At 43.3% G+C, this 27,514-nt stretch overlaps 1 protein-coding gene across 4 annotated transcripts in view; it reads left to right on the plus strand.

Annotated features, from left to right (window-relative positions):
- The window catches only part of LOC132835981 (C-type lectin domain family 10 member A-like), an 88,042-nt gene extending 64,871 nt beyond the window's left edge, over positions 1-23,171 (plus strand). The window contains exons 9-11 of one of the 4 annotated variants that reach the window (XM_060855153.1): positions 3,079-3,227; positions 18,422-18,488; positions 22,331-23,171. In XM_060855153.1, coding sequence (XP_060711136.1) covers positions 3,079-3,227; positions 18,422-18,488; positions 22,331-22,548 — 434 coding nt within the window. In that variant the 3' untranslated portion in view covers positions 22,549-23,171. Of the gene's footprint in view, positions 1-3,078; positions 3,228-18,421; positions 18,535-22,330 lie in introns of all 4 variants that reach the window. The other 3 variants (XM_060855155.1, XM_060855154.1, XM_060855156.1) reach the window with 3 other exon arrangements.
- The last annotated feature ends 4,343 nt before the right edge of the window (positions 23,172-27,514 follow it).

Here is a 27,514-nt window from a genome sequence, read left to right on the forward strand (position 1 = left end):
TAAAGTGTTCACTCATCAACAGAACAGACCAACCAGACAGATAATTTGGGTCAATTAGTCATGTGAGAATTTCTACTGCAGTCCTCAACATTAACCTCGGTCTTCACAAAAGCTCATGGCCCCACTGGCCTAATGGAGAGTAAGATTAGGGTCAGTCAAGGACAGAAGTGGAGTCCGAAGAGATAGGCAAGTACTGAAAGAATGTTTTTCATCAGTATTCACTCAGGAAGAAGACAATGTTGTCAAGTAGAAGTCTGAGATACATGCTATTCGATTAGATGGGATTGAAGTTCACAGGGAGAAAGTGTTAGTAATTTTGGAAAGAGTGAAAATAGATAAGTCCCTGTGGCCGGATGAGATTGATCCTAGCATTCTCTGGGAAGCTAGGGACGAGATTGCACATCCTTTGGCTTAGATCTTTATGTCGTCATTGTCTACAGGAATCGTGCCAGAAGACTGGAGGATAGCAAATGTTGTCTCCTTGTTCAAGAAGGGGAGTAGAGACAACCCTGGTAATTATAGATGAGTGATCCTTATTTTGGTTGTGGTGAAGTGTTGGAAATGATCATAAGAGAAAGGGTTTATAATCACCTAGAAATGAATAAGCTGATTATGAATAGTCAACATGATTTTGTGAAGGGTAGGTTGCACCTCACAAACCTTATTGAGTTCTTTGAGAAGGTGACAAAACAGGTGGATGAGGGTAAAGCTTTTGATGTGGTATATATGGATTTCAGGAAAGCATTTGATAAAGTTCCCCGCAGTATTGCACAAAATACGGAAGCATGGGATTGAGGGTGATTTAGCAGGTTGGATCAAAGATTGGCGAGCTGAAAGAAGACAGAGGGTGGTGATTGATGGGAATATTCATCCTAGACTTCATCCTGAAGTTCAGTTACTAGTGGTATATCGTAAGGATCTGTTTTGGGGCCACTGCTGTTTGTCATTTTTATAAATGACCTGGGTGTGGGCGAAAAAACATGGGTTAGTAAATTTGCGGATGACACTGAAGGCAGTAGAGTTGTGGATAGTGTGGAAGGATGTTGCAGGTTACACAGGAACATATAAAAACTGCAGAGCTGGGCTGAAAGGTGGCAAATCAAGTTTAATGTGAAAAAGTGTGAGGTGATTCACTTTGGAAGGAGTAACAAGAATACAGTGTACTGGGCTAAAGGTAAAGTTTTGGTCGTGTGGATGAACAGAGAGATCTCAGTGTCCATGTGCACAGATCCCTGAAAGTTTCCACCCAGGTTGATAGGGTTGTTAAGAAGGCATACAGTGTGTTATGTTTTATTGGTAGAGGGATTGAGTTTTGGAGCCATGAGGTCATGTTGCAGCTGTACAAAACTCTGATGCAGCCGCACTTGGAGTATTGCATACAGTTCTGGTCGCCGCATTATACAAAGGATGTGGAAGCGTTGGAAAATGTGCAGAGAAGATTTATCAGGATGTTGCTTGGTATGGAGGGAAGGTCTATTGAGGAAAGCCCGATGGATTTGAGGCTGATTTCATTCAAGAGAGGAAGGTTAAGAGGTGACTTAATAGAGACATACAAGATGATCAGTGAATTAGATAGGGTGGACAGTGAGAGCTTTTTTTCCTCAGATGGTGATGGCTAGCATGAGAGGATATAGCATTAAATTAAAGGGTGATAAATAGAGGACAGATGTCAGAGGTAGATTCTTTACTCAGAGGGAAGTAAGGGCATTGAATGTTCTGCCTGAAACAGTAGTACCTTCAAGGGCATTTAAATGGTCATTGGATAAACATATAGATGACAATGAAATAGTGTAGGTTAGATTGGTATCACAGGTCGGCACAACATCGATGGCTGAAGGGCCTGTACTGCTCTGTAATGTTCTATATTCTATGGGCTATGTTCTATGGTTTTTGGTCAAGGGGACAAGATATCTTTCAGTGTCACACACACCATTCAACTTTCAATGAAACACCTTCCCTCGACATTGAATAGTACTGGGAGGAAGGGCTGAAAGTACTAGTACACAGAGCATAACCTGCTGTGGAGAACCAATCAGCAGTACAGTTGGTGAATGAATTTGAAAGTAGCCAGAATTGCGCTGTAACAGGTGAGGAAACTATTGACAGGTGAGGAAAGCAAACAGGTGGCGGATTCTATTCAAATTCATCTTGTCCCAGCATTACAGACTTATCTCTCCACTGTGACATGGGTGAGAGTGAACATTGTTCAGTCCTGAAGAAATCAAACTCTCATTAACACATTGAGAATAACCTCTATTGTGGAGTCTGGCACTGTCACCGAACTGAATGGCCAGGAACAGCCTTGGTAGCAAAAACTGGGCATCCGCAAGGTGCTGTGGGCCACCAACAGGAGCAGAATTATAGACTTCCACAGTCTGACAATACATGGCCCACAAGCAATCCCTCTCATCCATCTTCATGAAACTAAACTGGGTAAAGCAAAACTAGAAACATCAACTGAATGACTGAGCTTGTTATTTAGTTGATTCCTCAAAAACATCCAGAATAAAACACATAATTGACACTTGCCAAAGGGGAGCTCACAATTTTACATGTGTCATCAGTGATTATCAGATCATTGCTTTTCGATCTCTCAAATCTCCCTTATCGTTCCTCTGCAGCCTCCCCTCACCATGCTTCAAGACACCACCCTTACCCAAAGCCCCTTTTTTATCCTGCTAACCATTTTCTCTTTTCTGCAAATCCCTCCCTGACTGCCTGTCCCTCTGGCTGTTTCTCATTAACCTCTACAAGGTTGGTCAATCCTGGTGATTCCTGGGACTGGCAAGTTGCCTCTGGGATTGGGACCTGCAGGTCTTTAGTTACAAATCATTGGGTTGGCTGGACTCATTTCCCAGCTTCAGTGTGTGCTACAAAGTGACTGGGTCTGGTTCAGCTGAGATTTAAACATCATACCCTTAGACAGTGAGTCTCAGTGTTGAACGTTCCTTTGGGCAAGGCACTGTATGGTGTGTAACCAGTAATATTACAATATTGGTAAAATCTCAGTGAGCAAGGAATTGATGAGGTACTGCAGTGTCCCTGTTAGCTCAAACATTTATTTCCATGTCCTTGCAGAACTATCTGGGGGGTGTCCTGAAGACTGGAGGCGATTTCAACAAAACTGTTATTACTTCTCATCAGAAAGCAAGACTTGGAAAGAGGCCCAGAGAGCCTGTAGATCACTGGATGCCAATCTTGTTGTCATTAACAAGCCGGAGGAACAGGTAAGAGATTCAAACAATTTCAAACCCACCAACCTATGGTCATTTCTCAGTGACCTCAGGAACAACATTGATTAGAAATTCACGGAGACATAATTTAAGCAGCAAGATTCGACAAGATCAGCCCGAAGCCTGCCTTGCTATTCAATATGATCATGGACAGTCATCTGCATTCCTTTCTGATCTCACTCACTACCCAGTATGCCTCGATTCCCTGAGAGATCATAAATCTGTCAATCTCAGTCTGCAATCCACACCCTCTGGTGTGGACTACAATCCTCTGACTGAAGAAATTTCTCATCTCAGTCCTAAATGATTGATCCCTAACCTACAGACTGTACCCTAATGTTCTCTACTGCTCAGCCATGGGAAAATAACATTAGTATTGACACTGTCATTTTCACTACACAGCTCCCATGTGAATGGTTCCTATATCGTGGAGCTTTGGTAATTTTAGGTGCAGTTGCACCTGCAGTGTTTATTTTTATCCAGACAGCTAGCAAATACCTCAAACTTGCTGGTAAAAATCAAGAGATGCGAGGGCTTCAGTAATACATCCTGGATCTTAACACTAGTTTAGCTCACAGTCACATCCTCCTGTTGCTCACCATTGACCAACTCTTGAAGTCCTACTTAACCTAAGCAAGGTGTCCAGGGAACAAAGTGTCTTGGTAACTTTTCACCTTCAATATCTTCAGCTCAGTCTCCAGCTTGAATAAAGCGGCAATGACCCATCAATGAAATGGCTGTCTTGTCTGGGATCATGATGCTGTCCAGAAAATCCCACATACTGCAGTTACAGTTTTTAACATTACTCCCATACCCATATGATCACATTTATTTGTTTGTAACATTAGTGAGATAATACTTTAGTAAAGAAAAAGCAAGTTACTTAGCTTAGAGATTGAAGAAAACTCTCACCAGATTTTTGAAGTGAACCAACCCACTGCATTAAATTCCCAAAATAGTGGTCTGTGAAGCACACAGTTCGCCAATCAAAACCAAAGGATGTTATGTTCTTGTTCTTGTGCTGACACCTGTTCAACTCGAACTGCTGTTATAAACAAACATCCCATTCTTTCCCCTCGATCCTTAAATACTATATTCCAGTTAAAGTGCTTTTCTAATTACTTATCAACTTATGATGTAATCCCAGAACTGTCACAAGTCTTGAGGTTTAAACCAAAATTCTTTTCCTGTGGTTTTAAGTTAAAACATTATACCTCATCCCCGAGGGAATTCCCATTTCTCAGGCTGCTACTATGTCTGTATGAGGCAATAACACAACCAACAAGAATTAACTTGCCGTCATCCTCATCTGCTTGCCACAGATGCATGCATTCATGTCAATATCAATCAGAGCGAGTCTTTGTGGAGACAAATTTTGATTTTAGCGTTATGATAATGCCAAGGACGTGTACACATTAAGATAATGTGTATCATTTGTGTGGCATGATCACCATGCTGAATGGAATAGATTGTAAATAAATCTGGAAACATATAATTGGGCATCCATGAGGCACTGTGTACCATCTGGAACAGCAGCAGAATCACACCCCAGCACAATCTGCAAAGTCATGGCCCAGCAGAGCCCCCACATAACATTACCATCAAGCCAGACCAACCCTGGCTCAATGGAAGGCATACTTAAGTAGCCATAGGCATACCGAAATAAATGTGATGTCAATCTGGTGAAGCTACTAAACAAGACTACATGCATGCCAAACAGCAAGTGACAGACAGAGCTAAGTAAGCTCACAACCAACAGATCAGAATTAAGCTCTGTAGTCCTGCCACATCCAGTCATCAATAGTAGTGGACAATTAAAGGAGGCTCCATGATTACCCCTATCGTTTTAATGGAAGAGCCCAACACATCAGTACAAAGGATAAAGCTGAAGCATTTGGAGCAATCTTCAGCCAGCTGTGCAGAGTGGATGATCCACCTTGGCCTCCTCCAATGGTCCCCAGCATCACAGATATATCTTCAGCTAATCTGATTCACTCCCCATGATATCCAGAAACAATTGGAGCCATTGGATATTGCAGAGGCTATGGTTCTTGACAGCATTTTGGCAAAAGTCCCAAAGATCTCGGGTCGAGAGACCACTCCCCGAGACAAGCTGTCCCAGTCGAACTACAACACTGGCATCTACCCGATAATGTGGAAATTGCCCAGATAAATTCTACAGACAAGGAGGAAAATCCACTTGCCAATTACTGTATCATCAATCTCCTCTTGATCATCAGTAAAGTGAGGGAACATGTCATCAACAGTGCTATCAAGCATAAACTCTTCAGCAATAACCTGCTCACTAATGTCCAGCCTGGGTTCCACAGGTCACTCAGATCCCACCCCAATCACAGCCTTAGCTTAAACATGGACAAAAGAACTGAATTCCAGAGGTGAGTTGAGAGTGACAGTCTCTCACCAAATTTGAACAAGTGTGGCATCAAGGAGCCCGAGCATTACAGGAGCAATTGGGAATCAGGGAGAAAGCTCACAGCTGGATGGAATCATATCTGGCACATAGGAAGATGATTGCGGTTTATAAGGTCAGTCATCTCAGCTCCAGGACATGTCTGCAGGAGTCACTCAGGATAGTGTCTTAGGCCAAAGCACCTTCAGCTGTTTCATCAATGGCCTTCTCGCCATTATAAGATCAGAAATGTGGATGTTTACCGATGATTGCACAAGGTACTGATTCCTCAGATACTAAAGCAGTCATCAATTTAACAAGACCTGGACAATATCCAGGTTTGGGCTGAAAAGTGGCAGTGATATTCATGCTACACAAGTTCAATGCAATGACCATTTCCTACAATAAAGAATCTAAATGTCAGCCCTTGTCATTCAATGACACCATCATCAATTAATCCCCGACTATGAACATCATGCGAGTTACCATTGACAGATGATGAACTGAACTAGCCATATAAATACAGTAGTTACAATAGAAGGTTAGCGTCTAGGAATCAGATATAGTAGGAAAGTCTAGCAGACTGGAAACACATGATATTGTTGCAATCAATAAGAAGTGCTTGAAGGAAGGGCAGGACTGGCAGCTCAACATCTATGGTGGGGGGGGGGGGGGGATTGGCAGCAGGGAGGGATGTACGAGAGGTGGGGACACTGCATTATGGACAAAGAAAGCCATCACTGCAGTAATGAGAAAGGACAGTCTTAGAAAGATCTTCAAATAAGGCTACTGGGCAGAAATCAGAAATAAAACAAGTGACTACCTTGCTGGGATTATACTACAGGCCTCCAAACATTCAAAAAGAGATAGAGGAGCAGATAAAAAGGCAAATCACAGACCCGTGTGGGAGAAACAGGGTTTTAGTAGTATGAAATTTAAACTTTTCCTTATTCAGCAATTTTGGCATTGCTGGCTGGGCCAGCATTTATTGCTCTACCCTAGTTGTCCTTGTCAGACTATGTGCTGTGGTCTGACCAGTTTCATTTCTGTATTGAGACATTATAGCGATTGATGCAACTGATTAGCTTGCTCAGCCATTTCAGAGTGCAGTTAACAAACAACCCAACTGATGTGGATCTCAGGTTACATGAAGGCCAGACCAGGTGAGGAAGGCAGATTTCCTTCCGTGAAGGACATTATTGAATCAAATAGACTTTTCTGAGAATCAGCAATAGTTTCATGGTCAACGGTAGATTAATTCCAGATGTGCTAACATTAGCTGGAAACGCCTTAGAGTAAAAGGATTACACATGGTGGAATTTTTAAAGTCCATCCAAGAAACCGTTTTGTGCCAGAACATAGATGGTTATGCTAGAGAAGGGAAAGTGCCCGAATAATCATAGAGAATGAAGCGAATCAAGTGGTTAAAGTTTCAATGGACAAACATTTTGGGGATTGGGACCATAACTCAATAAGGTTAAAAGGTGTTATGGAAAAGGATAAGGATAATGCAGCAGTTAAGTGTCTAAATTAGTTAGGAAGGCCAACTTCAGTGTCACTCAATAGGATCAGGCAAATATAGACTGGGATCACCTAGTTGCAAGTCAGTCTACATTTGGAAAGTGGGAGCCTTTTAAAAGGAGTGCAGTGAGAATACAGGACAACCGTGTTCCTCTAAGAATGAAAGGCAAGGGCAGCAAGCCCAGAGAAGCCTGGCTTTGAGTATTTGGCAAAGAAAAAGACGGATGCATATGTCAGGTACAGCACATGGTAAACAGCGGAGGCATTTCAAATGTATGGAGACTGTAGGAGGTTGTTAAAAAAAGAGTCAAGATGGCAATTGGGGTGATATGAAGGTGTAGAAATGTACCTTACCTTTAAGAGAGTGAAGGACTTCGCAAGCACACAGAGTGCTGGAGAATTTACAATGTCACATTTGGTCCAGAAGCGAGCACTGGCTGAGTTACTACGAGACACAAACAAATTTGAATTCAGCCAATCAGTTTCAATTATACCCCAAAGTACTAACTTCCAATCAAGTTTAAATCGAGTATATTGACAATTTTAAAAACCAATGACACAATGCGATGCTTTGGGGTATCAGACTGGGAACAAATGAACAGTTGAGGGGAGAACTGCCAAGCCACCAGCATGTACAGTCTGCCCGAAACACAGCTCTCTTAAAGGTACCGTTATCTATCAATGACCTGTGGAACAGAAATCCATAAGAAAAAGAAAACCTACAGAGGAAGTTACAAAGGGAAGATTCGACAGCTGGCTGGTTTTGAAATTTGAATTTTTGGTAAATCTTACTAAGGGTTTTATTGGACTAGTATTATATAAGGGAAAGAAAAAAGATAGGTTAGAGGAGGGAATTGTAAATAGTTGTGAGTTAATTATTCTCTATTATACTTTAAGAAATAATGTTGTTAATTTTTATTTTAAATAGGTCTTGGCCTCTCGAATTTTCATAGGTTACTGCATGGGATAAATCTTTTCTGTGTTGCTGGTTAAAATTAAGCAGGAGGGCTTACCCTGTGTTGTAACAGTGGAGCCACAAAATATCTTTCGCAGGTAGAACTAAAGAAAACCCCAATGCATCTTCTAAGTATATTAAGACCAAGAGGATTCCCAAGGAAATCTATTAAAATCATAGAATCTCCAAAGCACGGAAAGAGGCGTTTTGGCAAAAAGAGTCTGCACTGATTTCGCTAAACAAAACCCCACCCAATCCCAGACGCAGCCCCCACCTCATCCCAGACACAGTCCGCCCACCCAATCCCAGACCCAGCACCCCCACCCAATCCTAGACCCAGCCCACCACCATATCCCAGACCTAGCTCCTGACCCAATCCCAGACTCAGACCCCCACCTTATCCCAGACCCAGCCCCCCTCACCCTATCCTAGACCCAGCCACCACACCCTATCTCAGACACAGCCCTCCACCCTATCCAAGACTCAGCCACTACAAAATCCCTGACCCAGCTCCGCCACCCAATCCCAGACCCAGCCCACCACCATATCCCAGACCTAGCTCCTGACCCAATCCCAGACTCAGACCCCCACCTTATCCCAGACCCAGCCCCCCTCACCCTATCCTAGACCCAGCCACCACACCCTATCTCAGACACAGCCCTCCACCCTATCCAAGACTCAGCTGCCACAAAATCCCTGACTCAGCTCCCCCACCCAATCCCAGATGCATTGCCCCCAACCCTATCCCAAACTCAGACCCCAACCCAAACACAGACCCATTTCCCCACCCTATCTCAGACCCAGACCCCCACCCAATCCCAGATGCAACAGCCCACCCTATCCCAGACTCAGACTCCCATAGCTAATCCATTTAGCTTATACAGTGCTTGACACTGTGGACAATTTAGCAGGCATAATCTACACAAACCACACATCTTTGGAGTGTGGCAGGTAACCAGTCCACCCAGTGAAAACCTTTGCAGATGAGGGTAGAACGTACAAAGTCCACACAGAACGTCACCCATGGCTGGATTTAAACCTGTGTCCATAGTAATGTGAGGCAGAAATGATAACCACTGAGCCACTATGACTTAAGGGGTAATCTATGCATGGAGACAGAGGATATGGGGGAGGTCTTTTTGCCGAACATTTCTCATCTGTATTCACAGCAGAGAAAGACACTGTAGCTGGAGATTTGATATGGAATGGTGAGGTCCAAGAACGTGTTCAGATTAATAAGGAGGAGATATTAGATGTTTTAGCTGGTATAAAACTGTATAAATACCTTCGGCTTGATTATAATCCATCCAATGCTGCTATGGGAGGCTAAGGAGGAGATTGCTAGGGCCCTGGCAGTGACTTGTGGAGTGCCTCAGGGGTCGGTGCTGGGTCTATGCTGTTTGTTATCTATATCAATGATTTGAATGAGAATGTATAAGGCATGATTAGTAAGTTTGTGGATGACACTAAAATAGGCAGTGGACAGTGAGGATGTTTATCAGAAATTGCAGCAGGACTTGATCAACTGGAGAAGTGGGTGAGAAATGGCAAATGAAGTTTAATATAGATAAGTGTAAGGTCAAACCAAGGTAGAAGTTTCATGGTGAATGGTAGGGCCTTAAGGAGTGTAGTGGAACAGAGGAACCTTGGAGTTCCAGTGCACGGTTCTCTGAAAGTGGAGTCACAGGTAGGCAGGATAATGAACAAGGCTTTTGGCACACTGGCCTTCATCAGTCAAGGCAGTAATTATAGCAGTTGGGAAGTTAGAATGTAGAATATAGAATATTACATCGCAGACCAGGCTGTTTGGCCCAAATTGTTGAGCCAACATGTGGAACCAATCTGTAGCCCATCAAACCTTCACTACTCTATTTTCATCCATATGTTTATCCAATGACCATTTAAATGCCCTTAAAGTTGGCAAGTCTACTACTGCTGCAGGCAGGGAGTCCCATGCTGATACTACTCTGATTAAAGAAACTATCTCTGACATCGGTCCTTTTATCTATCACCCCTCAATTTAAAGGTATGTCACCTCATGCTTGCCATCATTATCTGAGGAAAAAGGCTCTCACTATCCACCATATCTAACCCTCTGATTATCTTATATGTCTCAATTAAGTCACCTTTCAATCTTCTTCTATCTAATGAAAACAGCCTAAATTCCCTCAGCTTTCCCTCATAAGACCTTCCTTCCATACCAGGCAATATCCCAGTAAAATCTCCTCTGAACCCTTTCCAAAACTTCCACATTATTCCTATAATGCGGTGACCAGAAATGTGCACAATACCCCTACTGCGGCTTCACCAGAGTTTTGTACGGTGGTGATCTTTGTGGTAGACCACTAGTAACTGAACTCCAGGATGACCATTTCCCACCACCCTCTGTCTTCTTTCTGCTAGCCAACTTCTGATCCAAACTGTGAAATCACCCTCAATCCCATGCCTCCATATTTTCTGCAATAGCCTACCATTAGGAACCTTATCAAACGTCTTTCTGAGATCCATATACACTAAATCCACTGTTTTACCTTCATCCATTTGTTTGGTCACCTTCTCAAAGAACTCGATATGGTTTGTGAGGCACAATCTACTCTTCACAAAACCGTGTTGACTATCCCTAATCAACTTATTCCTTTCGCCATGATTGTACACCTTATCTGTTATAACCCTTTCCAACACTTTACCCTCAACTGAAGTAAGGCTCATTGGTCTATTTTGAAACACTCACAAGAATGCCTTTTTCGAGACTTCATGTCGCATGTCAACATTTTGGACTCTCTGGCATCACCACAGGCCAAGGGTACTGGTGTTATGTGAGGCTTGGATTAGGTGGTCTTCCATCAGCCTGGTATCAGACTGATCATGGTATTGGTGGACCGGCGCGCAGATTTTCTATTTTACTTTTTTGGTGGGGGTTGGCTGATCCTAGTCTCCAGCCAGAGCCAGTTAATGGTAGTTTGCTCACTGATCACTGAAGAGTGGTAATACTTCGAATGTCAGTAATAATGAGAGTCTGGATGTCTTTTGGGTAAATGTTTTGAATCTTTCAATGCCGAAGATTTTCATGAAGCTGTTATTCAGGTCCAGCCGCTTGCCTCGTGCGCCTATCACAAAGCCAAAATATTAGGTTCAGAGCCTCCCATCAATTCCATTATCTTGGAGTGAAGGTGTTTATATTTCTCACTTTTCTCATGCCATGCCATTTCTAACGCTTTGCTGACATTTTCGTACTTTGCTGACATTGAATACCGCGATTGTTTGATCATTCTTAAATATGTGATCGGGTTTCCACAGTGACCAGTCTTTTGCAAATAACCTGGGTTCAACGTATGATGTCCAGCTGTACTTACTGACATGCTTCTGCAGTTGGTCTGTGATCTTATTAAAGCATTTTATCTGAGTGTTTTTGACAAATAGACAGCATCCTGAGATGTGTGAGATAGTCTCGATTGCCATCTCACACCTTCGGCAAGTTTTGTTTCTATTTGGTCTTCCCGTTGATAGGGTGGCTCTTGTCAGAGATAGATTTCTCTGCAAGAGCAGGCTGTTTTATAAACTGTGAGGATTTCTGTTGGGTTGTTGATTTCAGCTAACAGTCAGCGATCCTCTCATCTCTGAAATACTGAATGCCTGCCCCTTGACATTCCAGCTTTTGCCACTTTTCAAATTCCCACTCTCTCCACCCTGCATACCTGTTGGGCGGTTTTTGTCGCCCAGCGTTCATCTCTTGGAATGCTGGCATAATGGCCTGGATGTGAGTCAGCGGATCCATTTCCCCTTCGCTGCCGTTTTGGCTGCTAGGTAGGAAATTTTCAATTTCTTTCAGGACTTTGAGCTTGCGCTGTCCCACAACAGTGCCTTTGTTGCACTCTCCTCTATACTGAAAGGAGGCCTGAATTATCAAATCTCTGGATATCTCAAGTGCCTCGCGTTTGTGGACAATTGCGGATGAAATTTGCACCTCCAGTTTTGGGATGCCTCAACTGCTGTTCCTGTTGCTGGCATACAGCACTCCATCAGCGCTATGAGGTGGAAGGTGGAGGAATTCTTTTGTGGCGTTACGGATGATCTGGTCCAGTTTTATAAGTGTGCACTGAGATGCTTGGGATAGGATCAAATGGTAATACAATCTGGGGATGACATGAGTTTTTAGGATCTCCAGCCATCGCCTTGGTTGGAGAGATGCTGCCTGTATTCCTTTAACCCAGGTCGTAAGCCTCTCCTCCCATTCTCCTTCTTACACACTCGGCCACAGATCGATACGGGCACCCAGGAATTTCTCTGTATCCCCTGGGGGTATATAAGCTATAGATTTGTTGCATAGCTTCCAGTTATCAAAGTGGTTGTATAGGAAAGTCTTCCTCTTAAACATAAAGTGGAAGCCCTTTGTCTTCACAATGTTAATGTTGAGACCCATCTGGTCACAATATGACTGGAGCAGCTTCAGATTCCTCGTCATACATGTGTGAGAGTCACTCAGAAGGACTATGTCATCCGTGAAGGCCAAAGCTGAACAGTTGACTCTTCTGTCGCCGAGGGGCATGGCAACCCCTGAGTTGGCCCACTCCAGACAGTAAACCAGAGGATCCAGAGCGATGTTAAATAACATTGGTGAGAGTAGGTCACCCTGTTTTATGCCCCTCTCAATGTTTATTGGGGTAGGACAGTTACTGTTCCCTTCCACCATGGTTGTGTTGCCAGTGTAGAGATCCTTGATCAGACCTACAAAGACTTTGGGAAGTTGTGCCCTTTGTAAAGATTTTTGTAGTAGCTTGTGCTCAACCGAGTTGAATACTTTCGCCAAATCAACAAAGACAACTGCGAAGTCCTTGTGGTTATACTTTGCTCCCTTAATGATGTTCTTGAGGATGACAGTGTTTTCATTGCATCTGGGAATGGCTGCTAAAATCCCCTTTTGCCTAGTGTTAAATTTGACTGTTTCACTGAAGAATTTTGCCATTATTTTCATGAACAATCATTGCAGCATCGGACCAACAGTTATCAGCCGCCAATTGTCAATGTTTTTAGGCGGTCCTTAACCTTGCACTTAGGAATCAAGACTGTTCAACTCTTTCAGTGATTCAGGTATTGTGCTGGATTTGAGCCACAGGGAGAAGAGTACTGGTAGACGAGTTTCCTCCTCCTTGTGGATTGATTGTATATCACTCAGTTTCAGGCCATTTGGTCCAGTGGCACTGTGCTTGTCTAACCCTTTGATGGCTGCCTCAACCTCTTCTACCTCTATGGGTTTCATCAAGGATTTGTTATCTACGTTCCCGGTAAATGGGGTGTACTTTCTGATATTTGATTTATAGTTTGGTACTGACAGTTTCTCACGGAAACATTTTTCCAGTTCCTCTTTAGAGTCCCTATGATCTCATGAGCTAGCTGGCACCGGTTGATTTTGTAGAGCTGCTATGTCGCTCTAAACAGCACTCTACATGCTGCCCATCTTTTCTTTGCCCTGGTACTGTTACCGGTCTTTGTGTCTTTTTCAGCCCGGCCTTTTTGAGGCTTATTCCATTTATTTCTGTCTCTCTCTACTATTCATTAGTAGATCAGCAATACTTTCCATCAGTCCAACCGCTGGGGCAAGAGTGTCCGGGTCATTCCTCACACTCAAGAGCTCCTCAGCTTGTGTTAGCTGGTCATCTCTGTCTCATGCTTAGGGATTGAGGCTGGTGTTCTGCAGCTGGGTCTTTGGCACAGGTTTGCATCATTGGAATTATTCTGGACACTCTCTGCTCCTATTCGTGCGAGTCATTAGTTATGCTCGACTTGTTTGGGGTTTGGACCTCCGTCAAGGTGTTTGCAAGGTTCTGCATTTGTCTGAGATTTGATTGGGTGTTTCTGTTTTAAGGATGTTGGTGATCGATTTATTAAGCAATTTGCATCCTGCAAATCTCACATCTAATTCTCTCAGGAGTGCTACCTCCTCCTGTGACCATACATGATCATGTCTGCCTGGTTTGCTCTTGACCTTGAGTGCAGTGTTGAGCATTTGGATTACCAGGGTTACCTCCACTCCCCTTCTTGAACAAGGGAACAACATTTGCTATCCAGTCTTCTAGCACTATAGCTGTAGACAATGATGACATAAAGATCAAAGCCAAAGGCTTGCAATCACATGCCTGGTTTCCTAAAGAATCCTATATATAATCAAATAAATCCCATCCAGCCCAGGGGACTTATCTATTTTTACACTTTCCAGAATTACTAATACCTCCTTGTGAACCCCAATCCCATTAGTCTCGTAGCCTGTATCTCAGTATTCTCCTCGACAACATTGTCTTCTTCCAGTGTGAAGACTGATGAAAAATATTCATTTAGCACTTCCCCTATCTCCTTTAACTCCATGGACAACTTCCCCCTATCCTCCTTATTCTGGTTGTTATTATTTTGTTCCTGATATACCAAGAGAAAGTTTAGGGTTTCCCTTGATCCTCTCTCTCTCTTTAGGTCTTTCCTGGCTAACTTGTAACTCTCAAGTGACTGAACTGAGCCTTCATGTCTCATCCTAACATAAGCCTTCATCGCCCTCCTCTTGACAAGAGATTCAACTTCTTCGCTCGACCACTTCCTCTCTGCCTGCAAGATACATACTTATCAAGGACACGCATTAGCTGTTCTTTGAATAAGTTCCACATTTCAATTGTGCCTATCCCCTGCAGTTTTCTTTCCCATCCTTCGCATCCTAAATCTTGCCTAATTACAACATAATTGCCTTTCCCCCATCTATAATGCTTGCTCTGTGGCATATAAATATCCTTTTCCATCACTAAAGTGAACATAACCAAATTGTGGTCACTATTACCAATGTGCTCTCCTACCTCTAAATCTAACACCTGGCCGGGTTCATTACCCAGTACCAAATCCAATATAGCCTCGCCTCTTGTTGGCCTGTCTACAATCTGTCGAGAGTGTGTTGCTGGAAAAGCACAGCAGGTCAGGCAGCATCTGAGGAGCAGGAGAATTGAAGTTTCGGGCTGGTGCCCTTCATCAGGAAGGCTTGATTGCTGATGATTCCTGATGAAGGGCACCCTCCCAAAATGTCAATTCTCCTGCTCCTCAGATGCTGCCTGACCTGCTGTGCTTTTCCAGCAACACATTCCCGACTCTGATCTCCATCATCTGCAGACCTAATGTTCCCCTCTCTACATACTGTGTCAGCAAACCCTCCTGCACACATTGGACAAAATCAGACCCATCTAAATTACTCGAGCTATAGCATTTCCAGTCAATATTTGGAAAGTTAAAGACCCCATAACAACTACCCTGTTACTCTCGCTCCTATCCAGAATCATCTTTGCTATCCTTTCCCCTCCATCTCTGGAACTATTCAGGGGCTGTTAGGAAACTCCCAACTGGGTGACCTCTCTTTTGCTGTTTCTAACATCAGCCCATATTACTTCAGTGGACGAGTCCTCAACATCCTTTCTGCCAACGTAATACTGTCCTTGACTAACAATGCCACCACCCACCCCCCCTTTCTCTATTCATACTGAAATATTTCACTCCCATAAATGTCAAGTTGCAGTTTTACAGGAAGCTGATGAGGCCACACTTGGAGTATTGTGTTCAGTTTTGGTCACCTTGCTATGGGAAGGATGGAAACTAGAAACAGTGCAGAAGAAATTTACAAGGGTGTTGTCAGGACTCAATGATCAGAGTTATAGAAAGAGGTTGGACAAGCTAAGACCTTTTCCTTTAAAACTGAGACTGAGGGGGATCTTACAGAAGTGTATAAGATCATGAGAGGCATGGGTAGAGTGAATACACTCAGTCCTTTCACCAGGGTTGTGGAATCGAGAACAAGAGGGCATCAGTTTAAGTTTATAGGGGAAAAAATAAAAGGGAACCTGACGGGCAGCGTTTTTACACAGAGGGTGGTATGCATCTGGCATGAGCTGCCAGCGGACATTGTTGAGGTGGGTGCAGTATAGAATGTGGCCCTTTGGCCCACCAAGTCCTCACCGACCTTCCGAAGAGTAACCCACCCAGATTCATTCCCCTACTCTATATTTCCCCGATTAATGTACCTAACCTACACATCTCTGACCAGTATCAGAAATTTAGAGTCATAGAGATGTACAGGAGGGAAACAGACTCTTCAGTTCAATTTGTCCTTGCCGACTAGATATCCTAACCCAATCAAGTTTCCTAGCACTTGGCCCTCCAAACCCTTCCTTTTCATATACCCATCCAGATGCCTTTTAAGTGTTGTAATTGTATCAGCCTCCATCACTTCCTCTGGCAGCTCATTCCATACATGCGTCACTTCATTGGCCACAGGTGAAGTGCCAGATGACAGGAAAGGAACTAATGTAATTCCTTTGTTCAAAAAGTTCCTCAGGGGTAGCCCAGGTAATTATAGACTAGTTAGTCGCTTGAGAATGGTAGGGAAATTATTGGAAACAATTCTGAACAACAGGATTAATTGGAAAAGAAGGGGTTGATCAGGGATAGTTGGTGTGGATTTGTTGGAGAGAGATCTTGTCTGACTGGTTTAGTTGAGGTTTTTGACAAGGTGGCTAATTATGTTGCTGAAAATCGTGCAGATGATGTCATGGACTTCAGTGAGGCCTTTTCCAATGTACCATATGGAAGGGTGGTCCAAGAAGGAAGAGCTCAAGAGGTACAAGGCAAATTGGCAAACTTGAGTCAAAATTGGCTTGCATTGTAGTGGCAAAGAGTCATGATGGAGGGATAATTTTGTGATTACAAACCTGTGACCAGTGGTGTACCACAGACATTGATGCTGAGATCATTGCTATTTGTCATGTTCATGAATGACTTAGATGCAATAATAGAAGGTATAATTAGTGAGTTTGCTGATGACATGAAAATTGTGGATAGTGAGGAGGATGTTCTCAGGCTACAGTCTGATATTGATCAACTGGTAAATTGGGGAGAGCAATGGCAAATGGAATTTGATCTTGTCAGGTGTGACCTCTTGCATTTTGGGAAGTCTAATCAAGGAAAGTTATGAATGGTAAGTCCCCAGGGAGTACTAAGAGACAAAGAGACCTTGGTGTACAAGTCCAGAGATCCCTGAAGGTGTCAGCACAGGTAGACAGGTAGTGAAGATGACATACGGGATGCTTGCCTTCATTATCTGGGGTATAGAATGTAGGAGCAAGGAAGTCTCCTTACAACTTCATAAGACATTGTTTCAGCCACAGATGGAATACTGTGTGCAGTTCTGGTCATCACACTATTGGAATGACGTCACTGCACTGGACTCAGTGCAGAAGAGATTTACCAGGATGTTGCCTGGGGGTGCAAAATCTCAGTTATGAGGCTAGTAACAAAATTGTGAGGAGCATGGACTGGGGAATCTTTGCCCTCTGCAGACTTGACTAAGATCAGAGGGTATAAGTTTAAGGTGAGAACTAAGTCATTTAGAGGGATTTTGAGAATTGATTTTTTTTATCCAGAGGGTGGTAGAAATTTGGAACATGCTGCCCGAGGGAGTGATGAAGGCAGGTATGCTTGCAACATCTAAGAAATATCTAGATGAGCACTTCAAAGGACCAGAGCATAGTAGGCTATGGACCAAGTGCAGGTAAAATGGAACAAGTGTAGTGTTAAGCTTCTTGGTCAGCAAAGAAATGGTAGGCCAAATATCCTTTTATGACCCTATGAATCCTTCAGCAAGCACCTCCCAACTCTCCAAAGACTGTCTACAAAGTTCAAGTCAGGAGTGTGATGGAATGTTCCCCACTTGTCTGGATGAATGCAGTTCCAACAGTGCTCAAGAAGCTTGACACCATCCAAGATAAAGTAGCCTTTGTTGTTGCTGATTGACATCACGTCATCACTTTCAGCAGTCAACTGTCAACATTGACAAGGTTTTCTGCAGAAACTCATCACACTCTATCTTCCAAACCTGTGAAATTTTCAGGCTAACACTGGCAAATTTCTCTCCAAGAACCACACCATCCTGAACTGGAGCTATATTGATGGTCCTTCACTCATGCTTGGTTAAAATCCTTCAACTACTCCTCTTCGACTGCTGCCATTCTCAAAGGTGGCTCACGACCAGCAATTAGAGATGATCAACAATTACTACCCACATCGCTTGATTGAATAGAAAATAGAATAAGAAGAAAGAAGTATTTAATCGTTCATAGAAACAGACTTGTACTCATCACTGCTGTTTCATAGAGCGAGGCTAGTTTAAACTAAATGTGTTGAGTTTTCAGATAGAAGATTGTCAAGTAGAGAGTTACATTACTTACATTACTTACAACCTGCTTTATTCCATTTAAAGCAAAAACTCTTTTATTTACTTGGCAGGCGTTTATAAAAACGTGGTTTCAAAGGAAAAATCGCTGGATTGGACTCACTGATTCTATCTCTGAAGGTGATTGGCGCTGGGTGGACGGAATGGATTATACTTCTTCTGTAAAGTGAGCTCACAGTCTGATTGTATATATTTGACATTATTTGGGACATTAGACACAAAACAGAAAGCTGAATGTGTTTTGAAGTTTAGATTCAGCTATTTCGTTAAGCTGGAAAATTAGAGATAAATGAAGTGAAGCCAGGCAGGACAGAAGCCATCTAAGGGGCACTATGAGATCCCTTTAAGTTGCAAAATGACATCTCTGGTGTATGCCCACTCACTTGTCGAGAGTGCTGACTGCTGTGTTGATAAGAGAGTTTGTGTACACGCACATCGGTGTACACCAATTTTGTTTCGAGTAGACAGATCATGATGTAGCTCATCCAGAGCTCCAGCCTCCATCCTCTGAAACTCCCACATCTGAGCACACCCTCAGTGGCATGCAGCACCTCCCTGCAGTATTCATTAAGAAGATCAACAACTAATTACAGGTCAGTTGTTGGAATATTTATTCAGCACATTGCTACAAGTCTATGCATTTTCCAGTGAATTTCAGGGCTTTTAAAATGTTTTACTAGAGTATAAAGTGATCTGGCTGATTTTATTTTGGTGAGTGAAGGATTGTTCATAAACTAGTGCTGCCTTTGCAGTGTCTATTCCTCACACGATCGGGACAGTGAGGAGAGGCCAGGCAGAGCATGACAAGCTGCTAGAAGAGGAAGGGAAGAGTAAAAGTAGCTATTTTCAACAGGCACCATAATGGCAGAGCCTATTAGGGTACACACTTGATAGAGAACAGCTTTTTCCCGAGCTTTGCTAGAGTTGCATTATGTCCTGGTATTTAGAGCCATGACAACATCTGTCTGAGATCCTACAGTCACACAAAGCTATTGGAACAATGGTATATGTGTTGCAAGGATTCCGGACCCTGTTTGACTCCACAGATTTGTTAACGAAGGTGATTATCTAATCTTTGCTGACAGGAATGAGGCTCAATCTCTGCACAAAGCCCTGTGCCAAGTTAGTACCAGATTCTTCAATGCACCTTGAAATTTGGATGCAGGCTTTCTGGCAGGATTCTCCATTCCCTAAGCACTTTAGAATGTATAACCATCACTCTTCCTCTATAGTCTGGACACTGAGGTCCTCTTCTGGGTGTTCTACAGCCATAGCAAAGGCTAAACTCACCTTTTCGTGAGCTGGGAACTGAGATTTCCATTCTCTCAGACCCAACAGCAATGTTTCACCATTTGCAGATCCTAATTCTCTTGTACCTTTTAAGTTGCTCATTGTGTCTATCTTTGAGCTGATGGCTGTATTTGTAAGATTGAGTGACAGTGTATCTTCACTGTCTTCCTGCTCTTCTACCACAGTTAGAGCAGGAAGCAGTATTTAGGTGTTTGAAATGAAACTGAGCAAATCTTTGTTTTGGGCAAAGGAAATTTGAAAGTAAGAAATGGATATTTAAACCATTGTCTTACTTGAAAGAGACTGTGGATGACTGACAGAAAGTTAGATACTGTTACAATCTTTGTAGACACTGATAATGACTTGAAAACTTCGAATATCAGTGATTAGCTGCACCGGTAATACTTTGAGACGTTACATTTTAAAATAATCTTTGACTGCACTAAACAAAATGCTGTTGATTAAGCATTAATTTTTCTAGCAGATAATTTCTTCTTTATTGGAAGAGCTTGACTCGTACAATTGTAGTTCTGCGGCACAAGTTTTCAGTACTGTTGCCAGAAAGTTAGGGCCCATAGTCTTTGCATATCTATAATCTCTGACCATTCCTTGATATCATGTGGAGTGAATCAAATTGGCTGAAGACCAGCAGCTGTGATGTTGGTGGCCACTGGAGGTGGATGAGATGGATTACTCACTCTGTATTTCTCGCCACCTCCTTCAGCAAGTTGTTTGATGTCCACCACCATTCATGACTATATGTGGTGGGACTACAGAGCTTCAAGCTGGCCTAAACAAAGAATGCTGGAGAAATTCAGCAGGTCTGGTAGCATTGTGGAGAGAGACACCAAGTGTATTTCTTTCTCCAGAGATTCTGTCAGACTTGTTGAATTTCTCCAATATTTTCTGGTTTTATTTCTTGGAAGTGCCCAGTAATAACCTCCTTCATGATGAATTCTGACTGACACCGTGTCCATGCGAGATGTCAAACTACATGGCCTATTGATCCCTGTTTTCTGTATCCCTTCATTCTTAACTGAAGCGATCATATTTGCTACTTCTCCATCATTCTGTATGTTTGTTTCAGATTTCCAGATTTGTAGTATTTTTCTTTCATTAGATTTGATTTATTGGTTGTTGCGATCACTTACTACTGTCTATCATGTCTTTCATTCTCTGGTCTGCACGTTCTGTATCCTGCATTGTAGCTTCACAAATTTGTCAAATTTCTGATAGGCCAGGTGCTACTTACAGTATGCCTCCCGCATTGTACACTCTGAAAATGTGTTGCTGGTTAAAGCACAGCAGGTTAGGCAGCATCCAAGGAATAGGAAATCCGACGTTTCGGGCATAAGCCCTTCATCAGGAATGCTGGGGTGCGTTGGAGGCGGGAGAAGGGGTCGTCAGAGGGTGGGCGGGAGTCTTGGTTGTGAAAGTAGGCATGGAGGCGAAGGCGGCGGAAGAATTGTTCAATATCTCGCCGCGTGTTGAACTCATTGATCCGAGGGCGTAGGGGAATGAAGGTGAGGCCCCTGCTGACGACTGATCTTTCATCCTTGGAGAGGGGGAGGTCTGGAGGGATGGTGAAGATCCGGCATGGCTAGGAGCTAGGACCTGGTGTGGGACTGGAGCTGGGGGTGGGGGCGGCGTTAGGGGCGGGGACAGAGATCAACCATTCCTGATGAAGGGCTTATGCCCGAAACGTCGGATTTCCTATTTCTTGCATGCTGCCTAACCTGCTGTGCTTTAACCAGCAACACTCATTCCTGATGAAGGGCTTATGCCCGAAACGTCGGATTTCCTATTCCTTGGATGCTGCCTAACCTGCTGTGCTTTAACCAGCAACACATTTTCAGCTGTGATCTCCAGCATCTGCAGACCTCATTTTTTACCCGCATTGTACAATCTGCCAGCCATAAGGTTCAGCTGCTGTTGATGGTCCATAGCAACTCTCTGATGCCCAGTTTTAAGTATTGAATCCTTTTGCTCTTAACTAACTGTCATGGATAGATGCATCCGTAGCTTGGGGAGGTGAAAGTTAAGTTGATTTTGCCTCTTGATGGAACACACATCACTTGCAACAGGCTCATTCTAGCCACTATGTAAATGGCAAGCTCAGTCAGCAGAGGTCTTAGTGATTCACTCTCAGCTCTGGGCATAGATCCTCACCTACTCCCCCACCACACACACACACACACACACACACACACACAATGTTTGACTGGACAAACTGGTGAGGACTTTCCAAGATTATTTCGCAATCAGAAATCAGTGTGCTGTCATGAAAGTGTCTGACCTAAATGTGGAACAGGCAAATACCATATTCTGTTGATGATGGTATTAGGATGTTGGGGTTCTGTGAGTAAGATGAGCACATGCTATTGCTTGACTAGTCCGAGAGACAACTTTGGGTCTGCACCCCCACACCACACCCTCAGCCCAAATGTTAGGGAGGAGGAATTTTCAAGGTTGGTAAGGCTAGGTAAACTATTGTCTTTTCTGGTGCCAGGTCAATGCCAGTGAATCCATTCAGTTACCCTACTGTGGTTTAGTACAAACGAAAGGCATACTCAGCCATTTTTAGAAGTTTAACTGTTGGACTCGCATGGGGATTTTGCATTAACTTGCAGTATGAATTCTTATCATGAATTGTATTCTCATCTTTTTTTTAGATTTTGGGCAACAGGTGAACCAAATAATAAGTCTAATGAAGACTGTGCAGAAATACACAGAGATGGAGAATGGAATGATCTACCATGTGATTCCTCTCAACCTTGGATCTGTGAAAAGCCAGCACAGTTTAATTGTCCTTAATGTTCCACCAGTGCACAGGGAGGGAAGCAAATCACTTTTGAAATGTTCAGTCTGTACATTAAACAAGCAATTCTAAGCTGGGATTGACAGAAGGGAGTAGCAAGGGGTCTCCCTCACTCTTCTGACCATAATGTTCCAAAGTCCCACTGAAAGCCATCAGGCTATTCCCGTTTATCTCAATAAGTAATGTAAAAATTCACATAGTATAGGAATATATATCATGTTGAATCAGATCAATAATTACGGTGTACTGTGGATGCCGGAGATGTGAAATAAGAACAGAGAAAATCAGATGGACTGGCAGCATCAGTGAAGAGTCAAAGAATTAATATTTCAGTTCTGAAGTAGTCATTCTGGACTCAAAACATTAAATCTGTGTGGCTCTCCATAAATGCTGCTGAGTTTATCCAGCACTTTCTATTTTTATTCCAGTTTTCTGGAATGTTAAGAGAATGTTTGTGCATTGAAATGTCCTGTTCCTTTCACTCACCATCCCAATCCCATTGCAGCAAAAGAACTAAAGGGATCTTAAACATGTTGTGCTGTTTAAAATTCAGGTTTGTTCAATATATTGTATCAATTTCATGACACTGATCTTTTGCTATAAATTCTGTGTCTTACGATCCTGCTCCACAGCTACCTGATGAAGGAGCAGCGCTCTGAAAGCTCGCGCTTCCAAATAAACCTGCTGAACTATAACCTGCTGTTGTGTCATTTTTAACTTTGTGCACCCAAGTCTAACACCAGCACCTCCACATCATTTAAAATTCATTACACCTCTCCTCATCCTTCAAGGAATGGAATGGGTTTTGAACCATTCTTGCTCATTTAGCTGTGTGCGTGTGGACAGAAAAGCCCACTTCACTCCAACTTCAGAGAGATGAGCTGCAGCAAGGGATCATTCTCCTCCCCTTTGCCCTCCACCTCTGCCTCCCAATTCTTCCTCCTTACCCAAATGCCTGACAGCCCTCCCAATCCCGTTCTGTGTCCCTGCCATCTGCATGTACTCCAGCACCTCCCCTTTCCTGGGAGACCCCAGTTAGCAGGGATACCGAATTAGATCAATGGGTTTGTAACTCAGGGCTGAGGCTTGTCAAAGACCAAATATTGGAAAATTAGCAACTGAAAACAGAATGATCTGAGCATGTTTGTGACAAGACATTGTAATTCCAGCACATTTTATGATCTGCAGTGAATACAAATGCTTCAAAGCTGCTGAAAATGGATGAAATTATTGAACTTTGTATGACTTGAATCAATTGCATTCCCTTTCCTTGCAGCATATTCCCAACAAAACAGTGGACCAATACTAAACCAGCACAGTACACAATGCAGTAAGGGTACATGATTCAGGATGAAATATTGAAAATGAACCCCGCCCTTCCTGAGTAATTTATATTCAAAGCAAGCAATGAGCTGTGATGCAGATTCGTCAACTAGTTTCCAATATGACCTCATTGTAACTCACCAGCATTTTCTCAAAGGTCAAGTCTAGACTTGTCAAAAAGTAACAGAAATGCAGAAAATAGCAGCAGGAATTAGACACATAGTCCCCTTTCATACCTGCTCTGCCATTTAATGTGATTATGGCTCAGTGTGTAACTCAGTACCCTGTTTCCATTTTCCTCCATATTCTTTGATTCCTTTCACCCTGAAAACTCTATGTAACTCCTCCTTGAAAATATTCAATGTTTGACTGGAACTGCTTTTTGTGATAGAGAATTTCACAGGATCACCACTCTCTGGGTGAAAAGATTTTGTCTCATCTCAGTCCCGAATGTCCAGCCCTATGTTGTTAAACACTGACCTCTGGTAATGGACCCTCCCAGTCATTGGGAACATCCTTCCTACATATGCCCTGTCTAGCTTTGTTAGAATTTTAATAGTTTTTTGTGAGATCATCCTTTATTTTTTCTAAATTGAAGTTAATATAGTTATAACCGATCCAGTCTCTCATCTTATTTTAGTCTGGCCATCCCAGAAGTCTGGTAAATCTTTGTGACGTTCCCATCTGTAATGGAAAATTAAGAAATTTTACATTTACTGTGAAATTTGAAAGAGAATGCCTTTCTAAAATTTAATGCTGTGCTGAGCTTTGTAAACAATACTTTGATGAGGTTTGCAGTCAGCTTGTCTCGATGAATTTTGTAAACATTCAACTCGACTTTGTGACAGTTAAACTCAGCGAAAGCTGAAGAACTGTTATATCCAAGACCAGGGGATGAGAGAATAACAACTTGAATTTTCCCAGCCTTTGCCCTTGAGAGCATGATAAGAAACAGTATAAGGCGAGTATCTGAACAGTGCTCAGGTACCCCGAGCATTGAGGCATCTGGCTAAATATATTGGGTCAAATTCTTCAGAATTTAATTAAAGCTCCTTTCTTTGCTCTTGCTAACAATTGCGTCAAGTTGATTTAATTTCCATGACAGTAAACTTGGGAGCTCGGCCTGGGACCCCGCGACTGGGTGGGATTCTGAAGATTCCCAGCAGGTGTAGGTGCCAGCGCCTTGAAGGTCTTTCACTTTATCTTGAGCACTGAATTGGTCCTTTTGCGTGAGAGGACTGGGAATCTGTAGATCGCCCCAGCGCTGGTGTTCAAATCAAATAGGCTTGGGGTAAGAGTCGTGGCTTAAATAATCTTACCTAGAGACTCATTCTAAAAGAATAAATACAACAGGAAAAGGGTTCAGTGAACTCTCGTGTGGTATTAGAGCAAAACACAAGGGAAAGGGATTGTTGTCTCTAGAGTGTTTAGGAGACAGCAAGTTTAAGGGTGGTTTTAGACTTGGAACTGCCATTGGCTGAGTTGGACTCGCTAAAGACATATTGGATACGTGGTTTCTTGGTTTACGAAAACCAAAGCATTGAGGTGGACACGCACAATGTGAGAGGGGACTTCCGGATGTAAGAAAGCATGTCAAAGGGAAATGATAATGGTACCGTGCGAGAGAGAGAGAGCTCTAAACACTTTTCCAGTTATACTAAAAATAGGCTCCGGCAAGAGCAAAAGGAGAGTCCTCACAGGACTTGGAATGACCACCCAAAAACCCAATACATGCTTAATAATTACGGCCCAGAGTCTGTAAAGCAGTTAGAATTGTGGATCAAGGAATGTGGTTTTCTGGAGGGAGGAAGTTTTAGTAAAAGACAGCTGGAAATATTGAGGTTGAGGGTGGAGGATAGAGAGAAGGAGAAAATGAAGGGAAAAATAGAACCTGTGAATTGGAGTGCTTATAACATGTGGAAGGCTGAGGCTGATATCAGAGAAAGGAAATCTCAACTAAGGAAAAGATCAAATACACATACAAATACCAGTGCACATGCAGATGCGTGCAGAAAACAACCTAACGAAGAGCTGTACGGTGTCTTAAGTCTGTTTCAGATCCTGACCTTAGTGACTGCCCTCCGAGACCTGCAGCCCCCCTACGGGATCTGCCTGGCGAAGGTTCCAAGTCAGCGTCTGCTAGATTACTGATAGCAAATCGGACCCGCAACCAACTGAAGCAAGAAGCCCAAAATGGCAACTGCCACTCCAAGACGGAAAGGCATCCAGGGCCTGCTCGTGATCTCCCCATGATGGATGATGAGTCAGACGGTGAGGATACTGACATACGATCACCTAACCAGGTAGTTCTGCAAGCCTCAAAGGTTGAAGTTGCAGGTCCAGAAGGGTATCCAGTGTTGATCCACCAGCCATGGACCATGAAGGATCTGGAAAGTGCCTATGGGCAGTTGCCTGACCCACGCAAGGTTGGAGGTAATAAGTTCGCTGAAGAAGTGACAAAGCTCTGTACTGAGTTCCGTCCCATGTCACATGAGATGAGACATCTCCTGGGACGAAAACTAGGTACCGATGTCACCAAAGTCAGCTGCAAAAGTCCACACAACAGTAGCCAACCCACAGAGCAGAACGGAGACTTTAGTGCTTTTGTTGCAGCGCTGGCAACCGCCTGTAGGGAGGCATTCCCAGTACGAATGGACAATATCAAAATAGCAATGTGTAAACAATGGGAAGGAGAGACACAGTGTCCCAGTACCTTACGCGCCTCACTGAAGTCCATAACACCCATAGTGGACTGAGACCACCCGACGGCATAACTGCGGCAGAAATCACGGCATATGAAGCACACCTGAGGAACAGCTTCATCAATGGAATGAAGGACGAAATAGCGAAAAAGGTAAAGGACACATTACCTGGGACACGGGAAAGCTGAATTTGATAGAACAGCATGCGATACATGCTGAAAAATTGCTTATCCATGAGAAGGGTAAGTGGAAACTAAAGATGGAACAGCAAGCACGTAAAGCTGATGCAGATGGTTGCCCAGCTGTAGGAGGGAGGTGCAGCTGAAAAAGAGAGGGGTAGAGGCACGGGCAGAGGTAGATCTGGCTGGTGCTTTGTTTGTGGAGAATGGACCACTGGGCAAGACAGTGCCCACACAGACAGCCCCAATCGGCCCTGGAGGCTGAGCGACAGGGTGACTGACAGGGTAAGGCTGAGTTGGAAGTGGGCAGCCCACAAGGTACAGGTAAGCCTCTTTCCTTTATGCTTGACAATGAAAGCTTGCTTATGCTAATCTCTTCTACTAACCTTATGGGCACTGAGACATGTCACACCTCTATGTTGAGTGCTGAGATTGTGAAGTGTGGACAGTATGTCCAATATCACAATGATGCATAGAAGTTGATGCCTACCTCTATGTTATATGTGGAAGGTACATCAGTTATCTTTGTGGTAGATACAGGGGCAACACACTCAGTCCTTAAATTAAGCCAGTTTAGACAATCAACGAAAATAAAGATGAGTGAAAAGTTCCTGAACACAGTGGATGCATCAGGAGTCATGGTGCAGGAGAGATTTTCTGTACCCCTATTGTTGAAACTAGTAATGGGGAAACATTCCAATTCTCCTCCTTGTTATCGGAATTTTGTCCTTTAAATCTGATGGGTTGGGATCTCATAGGGAGACTGGGGTTGGACTTGCTTAGTACTCCAACTGGCTTGCAGGTAATTCAAAGGGCAGATTTACCAGTGCAGGC

Source organism: Hemiscyllium ocellatum, chromosome 45 (assembly GCF_020745735.1).
Source record: "Hemiscyllium ocellatum isolate sHemOce1 chromosome 45, sHemOce1.pat.X.cur, whole genome shotgun sequence".
Taxonomy (NCBI): domain Eukaryota; kingdom Metazoa; phylum Chordata; class Chondrichthyes; order Orectolobiformes; family Hemiscylliidae; genus Hemiscyllium; species Hemiscyllium ocellatum.